At 41.0% G+C, this 11184-nt stretch overlaps 1 protein-coding gene across 2 annotated transcripts in view; it reads left to right on the forward strand.

The window, feature by feature from the left end:
* The window catches only part of LOC146489904 (myosin-IIIb-like), a 43071-nt gene that overhangs the window by 29938 nt on the left and 1949 nt on the right, over positions 1–11184 (forward strand). For both annotated transcript variants that reach the window (XM_085113686.1, XM_085113615.1), the window contains exons 20-31: positions 305–390; positions 1074–1169; positions 1634–1725; positions 2975–3139; positions 4062–4210; positions 4768–4871; positions 6000–6098; positions 7567–7656; positions 8443–8560; positions 9399–9446; positions 10059–10112; positions 10692–10808. In XM_085113686.1, the coding sequence (XP_084969812.1) occupies positions 305–390; positions 1074–1169; positions 1634–1725; positions 2975–3139; positions 4062–4210; positions 4768–4871; positions 6000–6098; positions 7567–7656; positions 8443–8560; positions 9399–9446; positions 10059–10112; positions 10692–10808 (1218 nt within the window). The remainder of the gene's footprint in view (positions 1–304; positions 391–1073; positions 1170–1633; positions 1726–2974; positions 3140–4061; positions 4211–4767; positions 4872–5999; positions 6099–7566; positions 7657–8442; positions 8561–9398; positions 9447–10058; positions 10113–10691; positions 10809–11184) is intronic.

Raw genomic sequence — 11184 nt, forward strand, 5'->3', positions numbered from 1 at the left:
TTTGAAAAGGTCGTGCGTGAACAAAACTCCTCGTCTGGTCATGGTTACATCTCGTAGGTAATTTTTGGTCCCTTTTCTTCTAAAAAAAGGCCACAAATTTGCACCAAGCTTTCGACGGAAATCCTTGCAATATCGCATTCCAAATCGGGCTAAAGTCGCAGCTAGTTTAAATACGCGCGATTTAAAGACCCAACTTGAGCGCGACACTGTGCGTCCCCTTCCCCCCCCCCCCTCCCCCGAAAAAAGGATATATCCAGAAAGTGCCTGTGTAGTCGGTCCTTAACCGTATTTGTTTTTATGCTAGCTGGCTTACACTGGAGTGTTGGAGACGACTCGGATCCGCAGACAAGGCTATGCAGTGAGGATTCCATTCGCTGACTTTGTGGATAGGTCAGTGTAATGTGGAACCACAAATAAATAGTCCTCGACGCAGAATTCCCTTGGGTTTGTCACGCGCTCCTTTAATTTCTCATAGATTTCTTAACAAGTCCTAAAACGTTTGCGTTAGAGGCCAAAAACCAAAAGGGGTACCGTTAATACCACCACTCACTGTCCATACGGTCGTGTACTTGTGTTAAAGGAGTGCTTGTGTTAAAGCGGTGGGAATTGATTTCTTCAGAAAGGAAGGAGACCAAATAGAAATTAAAAAAAACGAGGGATGGCAGCTTAAGTAGGCAGACGAAATAGCTGGTTTCCAACCGAATACAAGTAAACTGCGTTTCGGAGCTTTGGAACGACGATTGTTTCATTAGCTCTTATGTTTGTTATAAACTATGGTTTGCAATGAAGTTGTTGTTGGCGTGTTGTTTGGACCAGTTTAGGCTCCTACGCCAAGAAAGGAAGACTGGACGTTTGAGTCTGAGCCGTGTCCTACCACTTCATTGCTCCGCGTTGAGCGAACCCGCCTTGCATTACAGGCAGCCCGGATAAACGTAGACTTCGCCATCCGGGTTTGTGCCCTGACGGCTAGCAGTCGACTCGGGTTTGTATACCAAGGCCCTTAAGTGAAATTCAAAGTGTAAAGTCTTTCAAATAAGCTCATGAAATCTGTTCTTTTTTGGCGACTCCTGTAGGTACGAACTTGTGTTATACACAACAAACCTACCGACCAACGAATCCACCTGCAGGCAAATACTCAAAAAATCGCGACTGACGGACTGGCAAATAGGGTGAGTTTTGTGTCTTTACATTTTCAAACAATTACACCGTAGCAGACTTCTTTGCTCTATTATTATCATTTGAAAAATGTCGCGGTATAAATAGCCTTTAACCTGATTTTCACTAGCGAAGTGAGCATAGATACCTGCACAAGAACATTTAGTTTAACGGGAAAACGGTGAAACACAAGCTTAAAGGTACAATTGTATAGCTCGAGCTCGCGAGTGAAAAAAAGAACCGAGAGTTGGTTGGGGGGGAGGGAGGGAGGGAGGGGAGTGGTCTTTGCGCTTCGGGTTTACGCGTTTGGGGTCGGTTAGCTCACTTACACGCACAAGGATGGGGGGGGGGGCGGGGAGAGGGATAAATTCAATAACCGTAAAGTTTTTTTCGTTTCTTAAAGGGGTTTTTGCTATTTTCTGGGAATCGTTACAAACAAAACGTAAAGACCTGTGCCGCCATTTGTTTCCCTCTTCAGACGAACTAAAGTGTTTTTAAAATACTGGCACACGGAAAAGTTGGCTGAACAGCTGCAAAAGGCTCAAGAGGCTGTGATTACAATACAGAAAGGTACAGGGCTCTGTCTGTTTTGGTAACCCGTCATATTTACCCTGCTAGCAGAGCGTTTCTATCTGGCAAGTCTTTTAGCATGTACGAAGTAGTTGGCGTCTCTAATATTTCGCGTAGTTGGCTTGTTTACGTCCCCGAGAGGACGCTCTGCTAGCAGGTTACTCAAATGTGAAAGACCAGAAAGTGCCTTTATCGCTATTTACAGACTTAGCAAGTCAACTCATAGCAGAGACCTTGTTTATCTTGTTGCCGCTGCTGTCGTTGCTGTTGTTTGTTTATCCCCTTCCCATTCGAGAAATGAATATTTTGCAGAGGTACATGCAAATGTGTTTTTCTGCACCTCTTTTCCCTGTTTTCCCGTCGAAAAACCAAAACCAAGCGAGCTACTTCAGGCAAATTACGTCCAACGCAAATGACACAGTAAGCCAATCAACAGTCGTGCACAACATCACTATAGCAACCGCCACCAAGCCAAGAGAGCATGCGCCAGGATGCTAAGAGCAGGAAACATACAGCCACTCCGTTCCAAGTGCGCAAAAATAAGAACCTGGTGCCAAGCGCAGTAGCTGTGCGGACACCGAGTCTTGCGTATTAGTTGTTTGATAAACGCATTCTGGTTGGTTTCAACCAGAGACGAAACGGACAATGCAAGTCTCGACGTGAGCTTAAGTATTACAGCCAACCTGTAGTTTGGGCAAGCTACTTTCAAGTTGTACTTACCCGAACACTTTCTCACGTTCTCTGTTTATCGGTTTTTGTTTCTTGCCTGTTGATGTTCGATCAACATACGTATTGTTAGTTCGTGCACAGATCTTCGGTTTGTGAACTAGATGTAAAAGTGTTTAGGATTTCACTAAGCGCGAACGCGAAGAAATACTCATTCGCAGCGGGCACACGCCTTACTCACATACTTGATCGATCGAGCAACGTTATTGAAAATAAAAAAGGCTTTTGACGGACTGGAAGCTTGCCTGTCGGACAAGTGAGTGTACAAAAGTGTTCTACAACAGCAACATTTCTCTAAGTAACCTGGCGGAACCTTTTCAGAGCCTTGCTTATACATAGTTACAACAGCGATTTTATATGTACTACATACATTAAGTCCTTAAAGTTTATGCTGCTTTGCCATACGTCTCTTTAGCATAGCGTATGTATCTGTTATGAGACATCGGTATATGCGTGACCGGCCGCTGTTATACAAGCCATGATTCAACAATTCAATGATTTCTTTTTCTCTTACTTGTAAAAGTTGTGCGCGGATTCCTGGCTAGAAGAAGATACAAAAGGCTCCGTGAAGAAGCTATGATCAACTCCAAAAAGGCTGCGATATTTCTGAAACATTCTTGTGCTTGTGGAAATAACTTGTTTCTGAAACAAGACGAACTGCAGCAACATGACCACAGGAAAAAGGAAGGTAAGATCGAAATAAAACAACAAGAGCGACATTTTCCTTCATTAAAAAAGGAACACTTGTTGCTTGTTCCATCGATTAGGTAGTGTTACGTAAGAAAGCTGTAGTTCTCTTGAAAGACGAATAATTTATTACAGGCGAATAATTCGTTTGGTCGAGCTATTCAGTTACGGAGGTAAAACAGGTGCATTCGGCGAATCACAAAAGACGCCAAGCACAAGAATAGTGACTTTTCCACGAGCTTGAACTTAATTCCCAATGTTAGGAAATAGTTCTACAAACAACAGCGTCATGGTTTGCGAATCGCGAAAATGGTCAAGAAATCAAAGGTATAGTGTAATGATGGTTTTTGTGAGATTGTTTCTTTTATGCATCTTGCGTTTATGTTGTCCTGTTACTTTTAGGTATGTTGATGGTTTGCATGTGACGTCATGGCGGCCATGTTGTTGTAAAGGAACAATAAGATTTTTCTCTTCTAGGACTTAACTGCCATTTTCATGCAACTATATGAACAAATTTTCGTTTGTTTTGTCCACCAACATGGCGGTAATGCAAACCATCTGTAGGTCAATGAAAATTTGTCGGAGCCAAAACCTTGCAAATTTAAGTTTTGTGTCTTTTCGTTCGTGTTTTATTCTGTTTTCATTCTCTCTATAGTTATAGTTAGTCATTTGTCGAGAACTTTTCTACAAATCACGTCTTGCTTTTCACATTAGCGAACAACTGCTGCTCATACTGTAGGTATGAAAATCAAAGAAACATATAACCTTAGACATAATCCGAGATGTCATTTCATTCACCTGTTAAATTCAAGAGCTTGCTTTCAGCGCTTTGATTATTTCCATGGTCTAGTTATTCTTTATCGTTTTGAACATGGAAGCTAATAACCATTTTCTGCGCTATTTACCGTTTTGCTTTGAATTAGAAATTCTAAGGAAAAGAACTCTCAACTACATTGCCTTGGATTTTTCATCCTCTTCTGTTGACGACGAAGATGACTTTCCCCCACCCCCACCGGATGCTTTGGGACTACCCCCTAAGACGACATGTAAAGGATCGCTTGAGGAAATTGAGGTATTCTAAACTCTTTTACAGAAAAAGTAGACTGCAAGCAGTCTCTCTTTTGCTCGAAAATCCGTGGCGAAAAATAAGCAAGATATTGGAGGAGCGAGTCGCGCGCGCGAGCGGCGAAGCCGCGAGGAGAGCGCGGGGGACACGCAGCTTTGCCGCTCGCGCGCGTGAGTGCTTGCTCTGTTGTTTGCGTTCTTCCCGCGAATTTTCAGGCAAAAGAGAGACTGCTCACAGTCTACAGAAAAAGAAAAAATGTAGATGTTTTGTTAATAGTGCGCTTGGCTATACCAAGCTAGTTTTCAAGCAATCCGCTGAAATAACAGACAAATCATGGGAAACAAATAAACTAAATTCAACAGAACAGGTTAAAAAACCTAACTGGCAGAAGGCAGACAGCCAAGGAGTTGAACTCGTGGTTACCGAAAACAACTCCAGCAACCGGATTACAACTCCCACGCCCTAACCGTCTCCCTATACGGAATTAAATAAGAATAGCTAACTTCACCTTGGTACAAAGAATTCTAAAGCAGCAAACATAACCTGAGTGTTTGTTACTGTAGTTTATTGACGAGCTCACTGATGACCTTGAAGATGAAGAGGATGAGTTTATAGCTCAACCTGATCCAATCAAGAGTGGATTTGGAGGCGTGCCAAACAAGGCAGCGTATGTTTACATTTGTTTGTTTGTATGTTTGTTTAGTTTAAATAACAGAGATGACTATCCCATTTATTGCAAGCTATGCAATTGCGAATTGAAAACTCACCGGAATGGTATCGAGAGGTCAAGGGTTCGAGTTCCATTAAGGTCTCAAAGAAAATTACGACCTTCTTTACAACAATTAAATTTTCTAAATCTGTTTCATATTTAAATCTTTCGTCCGCGTTTACGTTCTGGATCATTTAAAATTTCAAGGTTCACCAAACAAGGTTTTGGTAGTTTTTTTTTGTTGCCAAGTCAAACTGACACGTTCAGTTAAAGAAAATTATTAACTTTGACTGAAGAGCAAATTTCCGCCACTTCGTATTTAGTTCACTAAACGTGGAGCTCAGGGGCCAGACTATTGTTGGTGGGAACAATACTTACGGACAGTGCTACCTAATACAGAAGTATTTATGTACAGTTTATGACTATGCGGGAAAAGCAGATCTTAATATGGGCTACTGGAATCCAGAAAGAAAATGAGGGAGGGGTGGGGTAGCGGAGCATTTTTTTAGAGATAATTAAGCAACAAATATTCTAAAAAGCAGTAAAATACAAAGCAATGTATGGCGTCTTTTTCTAAATTGAAGCTTTATTATCTCTGAAAAATGCATGGTTACCCCCAGTTTTCTTTTGGGATACCAAGAGCACTTGCAAAGTTCTGCTTTCTCCGCATAGTTTTAAACCGCGTAAAAATATCCCTGTATTAGTAGGCACCACCCATAGGAAACCCGAGTATCTCGAGATGTGCAGAACGTATGCGCAGTAACAAAAGTAGGCACCGTCCTTAGGATACATCTGAACGTAGAAGGGCTTTGTGAATCTCGCCCATATCTTAAGTGTTTCGTAACAATAGGCTATTGTTAGTCCAATGATAGAATAGACTTATGCCAAGAAACACTGCTTGGCATATATCTTAACTCAAGACGGGGTCGTGAATCTGAATATGAATCTATAATTTAATATCTGAACATAAAAGTTTACTGTGTATATATCATAACCGAAGTGTGTGATACAAAACAAGAATTTTAAAGAAACCCAGAGACTGCACAGTCTTGCCTGTGAGGTAACTTCAATCTTTCTTCTTTACAGTGCGGTACAGTGGTTTCAAGAGACCCAAGCTCCCAAAGGAGTGGTACAAGAGGCCAGTGGAGTGTTCAGTGAGTGGTTTCATGGGATCATTTCCAGGAGGTCAGTCCAAAGATCACATCATAACATTTTCATATCATATCATATCTTTATTTACCCTCGGATTTTAGAGTAGCTTATGCAGCTTATATCTCCGAGCATTTACCCACCCAACCATGAGAATATACACACAAAGACCACACCACAACACCGGGAACTACGACCCCCAACTCTCTCCACTAATCTCCACGCATTTTCTTTAAATCCTGACCCAAAAGCTTGGGACGGTTTCAGAAAACATTACACTGAAAGCTGTCTTCCCTGCCCTTCCTCCACGCAATGTTCGTTATTGATTTCTCGCAGTGTTTACATTCTGCATGATTCCAGTGAATATCAACAATGGTTGGATGAGGTTGGCGGGGGGGGGGGGGGGGGATGGGGTCAACAACCTTATGTTGACTGCTAAATATGAAAACTTTTGAATGCAGAGGTCCACACAACGCTGGAATTAAACTTGCTGGTAATTTTGCCGGATCTCTCTTGTGAAAGACCTCGTGTCAGGCGTCACTTGAACGTGAAAATACAAAACTGAATGCAAGGCTGGCACTACGGCAAAGGGCAGATTTATTAGTGGCCAATATTTCGACTAATAGAATTAGTCTTCCTCAGGGCCAGAGCTATACTGAGCTATACTGAAGCCTCCCGCCGTAAGGCACGCGAGGCTTTTCTAATTTATAGAGGGAAAACGTTATCTCCAGAAGGCATTAACCAGAAAAACGAACGCTGAACCTTGATTATACACTTCTATATTTTTGGTATCTCATATTTGCAAGTACGCTGTCTTCATATCATGTATTAGCCAATCATTTTTTTCCATGTATTTTTCAAACTTTAATTTAAGGAGCCGTTACTATATTTTCCTTCAGTATAGCTCTGGCCCTAAGGAAGACTAATTCTATTAGTCGAAATATTGGCCACTAATAAATCTGCCCTTTGCCGTAGTGCCAGCCTTGCATTCAGTTTTGTATTTTCATGCTAAATATGGGTCCAGTTTACACATGCGTCCTTTACGCGTTATTTGTTAGCTGTCCCAAGAAATATCGGCCAGACCTTGGTTGTCAAAGAGCGAATAACTCTTATCCAGTGAATAGATCGCTATCACGCGGATGAAATTGTCCAATTACGTCATTCCAGTTGATAGAAAGTTAGATACCGTTATAGATCGTATAACTTTTAACCAACCGGGACGAGAGCTCTAGATATGAGAATTTTGGGGTACATTAAAGCAGTCTCCGCTACTGATCACTTGGCAGTGATTTCTTTATTCTTATCACCTTGCCTGCTTGTGACCTCCCGCTCTGCAGTTTGAGCAAAACAGTCGGCAAACTGGTTGAGTACGATTTGATGTTCTTCTCTGATAAATAAATCGACTGTCTCTAGCTTGCTTGGTGCAGCTATTAATTCTCTTGTTATGGAGTGGCGTTCAGGTTAAAGTTGTATGTCCCTTATGTTGATGGATGTTTGTTTGCAGAGAATCTGAGCGCCTGCTGTCAAACAAGCCAGTGGGTTGTTTCTTGATTCGTGTCAGTGAGAGCCGGTTTGGTTATACGCTGTCCTACAGGTGAGCTGACCAGCGGAAACCGCTTAGAGCATGAGTAAACAGACACTTTTGACAACAATAATAATTTAAGGAACAAAAAATAAGCACACACACTGTCGGCGTTACCTACAGGCTGGGGTTAGGGTACAGGGGCCCGTTTCTCGAAAGTCCCGGTAACTTACCGGGCCCGATGAGTGTCTTTGATGATAAATGTTTCTTAACAGAAGTCAATTTTTGTCAGCTTTGGACACTAAATTTTAAAATCTTATAATTCTATGAAAAGATTTGCCAAGTACCATGTCTGTAATCACTGTGTAATCGTCGAAAAAATGTTTAAAAATATACTTATCGGGCCCGGTAAGTTACCGGGACTTTCGAGAAACGGGCCCCTGGACTTGTAATCTAGAATTCCTGGGCTCAAGTCCTTCTCTCTGACGACTTGGGTTTGTTTCATGGTAGTTCCATGTTCACATCGTAGGCAACTGGTCAGTCTTTCTTCCGTAAAGATATTTGAAAATAGTTATGTACTTTGTAATGTTACTGCCATACCGGGCTAAGTACTTCGACAGAGAAGTAAAACGATATTTTCTTATGCCCTTCTCAAGCCTAGTTTACCCATTTACGTTCTGTCGCGAAACGATGTCCAAGAAAGGCTAGCGGCCTGTTCTTGGCTATGTACGTGAAGATAGCGATGAAGATAGCGATATCTTGAAGTTTACAAATGTGTTTGCGCTACAGTATTTCTTCGTTTAGTGGGTGGTCTTTCCGTTTGCAGTCATTTACATTCCATCTCCATATTCTTGTCAGGGTGCAGAATCGGTGCAAGCATTTTATGATCGACCAGACTCGCTCAGGAAAATTTGTTATCGTCGGAATGCCGAGAGTCTACAAATCCCTCAAGGAAATGGTGGAGGTACATAAAAAGGTACAGGTTTACTCTAATGGCTTATTGTTTTAAAAAAAATACAAAACAAACACCACGAAAGGAAAGTACTGTTCACTGACTGTTCAGTGGCTTTCACTTGAATGGTTACACTTTAGGACTTCATCCACAGATTCGAGAGTTGAATCGGCGTGTACAGCATAGTAAATAACACCACAAGAAAGTACTGCTCAGTAGCTTTCATTTGGATGGTAACACGTTAGGATTTCATCCACAGACTCAAGAGTTTAATCGACGTGTACAGCATAATAAACAACACCACAAGAAAGTACTGCTCAGTAGCTTTCATTTGAATGGTCACACTTTAGGATTTCATCCAGAGATTCAAAAGTTAAAACCACAGCATAGTAAACAGCATCGCAGGAAAGTACAGCTTTGTAGCTTTTATTTGAATAGTCACACTTTAGGATTTCATCCACAGATTCAAGAGTAAGAATCACCTTGTACAGCATAATAAACGGCCCCACAGGAAAGTATTGCTCAGTGGCTTTTATTTCAACATTCACACTTTACGATTTTATCCACATACTCAAGAGTTACAATTGCCTTCAACAAGATAATAAACAGCACCACAGGAAAGTACTGCTCTCAGTAGCTTTCATTTTTATGGTCACTCCTTATGATTTCATCCATAGACTCAAAACTTGATGAGTAAAACCCTTTCCACTGGTTAACGCGTTTCACATACAATGCTAGAGAATAAGGCAAGCTAAAACCACTAGGTCAGCCAGGATTAAGAGGAATTATAATCATGAATAAAAATCTGAATCTTTTTCTTACTATTTTATTAGTATTTTCATTTTTTTTATGATTAAAACAGGAACCAATAACTGCCGATGGAGATCTTCTTGTTCTGCCGTGTGGACAGGTTAGTAACTAAGGAGACAGTTGCTATGGAGATGTGCGTTGTTTGGCAGACTTTGAACTAGCTTGCGTATACTACTTTTTCATCGGTATCTGTTACACCTCACGAGATGGAATGAAGGGTCCTCTCCTTCAACGGTAACTGACTGCTTAAAAACTGTTGACGCTAAGGTAAATAGTTTAGACTAGTTAAAAACAATTTAAGTCAGGGATAATTTTTAGGTTTTTTCCCAATTTTACTTAATTTTAAACCTGTTCGATTACGTTATAACTCGATTTGTCACTCTTAAATTTCTTATTTAATTCTGTATATTTATCGAGGGCCACCCTAATTAACCATTGTGTTAGCTTTTCTGATTGTGTAGTAGTAGTAGTAGTAGTAGTAGTAGTAGTAGTAGTAGTAGTAGTCGTCGTCGTCGTCGTCGTCGTCGTCGTCGTCGTCGTCGTCGTCGTCGTCGTCGTCGTCGTCGTCGTCGTCGTCTCACTCATCAATTTCTCTTTCATCAGGTTCAATTAGACGTTTTAGCGGACAGGCTGTTGGCCCGTTTAACGGCTGATTTTCGGTAACCAATACAACGTGGTGGGACTTGATTTTCTTTTCATTGCTTTTTCTTAGGAATCCCAAGAAGAAGCAGATTATATAGACCTGCTTGGTGTGCTAGACGCAAAGGTGACAAGAAAATTGTTCCTTTTTGTTTCCTGTTGTTGTTGTTGTTTTTTACTCCACCTAAGTCGTAGGCTAAAATTCGATATCCCGTCGCAAGTTAATGATTTTCGCGTTTTTTAGGTTATTTTACAGGCTTAAAATAGCGACGAATGAATTTTCATTTAGGAAGGCTTTTTGTCTATTTTTCTTTATTGAGCTCTTAAGACACAGGGATTGTTATGTACAGCTATGTAATATTACGTGTTTTCAGCAAATATTTCAAATCAGGCCACAAGCTAAGGTTTGAAGACTTCCTCATCTAATTATTCAATTGAGCTATCAAAGTGCCAAATGAAACCTGTGTCTATCAACAAGCTCGCCAATAAATGCCTTTGATTATTTATTTGTACGTACAAACAGATTGTGACTGTGGGTAGCCATTCAACGTGCATTTAAAGTTAATGCTTTCATCGACCAAAACATCCCGCGTTAACGCCTCCGTGATAGCCTATTCTGAATCCCGAATTCCACTAGCCACAGGATAAAAAAAGTATACATAGAGTCTTATCATGTTTTCGTAATTCTCGTTTCCCTCGTTAGCAGAACAACAATAGAAATCGTAAAGTGGCAGAAAACGACGGAGCTCCACCCCTCCCTCCTAAGTCTCCAAAGAGTCCAGAAGGTTCTCTACCACCTCCAATTCCAGCTCGAAATTACCAGGTACGTAACATTGCACATGCACCAGGGAGGGCTGGGTGGGATTCATTTCGTCTGTGTTGGATGGCACTTAGACCAGTGGAGGGGAAGTTCAATTTAAATCAATTTCGAGTTAAATAGCACGATTTTGTATTTACTAGATTTGGCAAATATATGTATTTTCACAGAGTTCTGATGCAAACTGAAGGTAAAACACAAGTTTGAATTTAAATTTCGCCAAAAATGTGTATCGTTGCAGGGTACATACTTAATTTCTTCATTGAAATCGCAATTGTTGTTTTTGTTTTTCCATATACTTTCTCCAGAAATAATCAGATCTCTACGTAATCGCTGAATTTAGTATTGCGAGGTTTTATAAAATAAACCCGGTTTTTTCCCA

The sequence above is a fragment of the Pavona decussata genome, unplaced genomic scaffold (assembly GCF_977016875.1).
Source record: "Pavona decussata unplaced genomic scaffold, jaPavDecu1.1 SCAFFOLD_2, whole genome shotgun sequence".
NCBI classification, from domain to species: domain Eukaryota; kingdom Metazoa; phylum Cnidaria; class Anthozoa; order Scleractinia; family Agariciidae; genus Pavona; species Pavona decussata.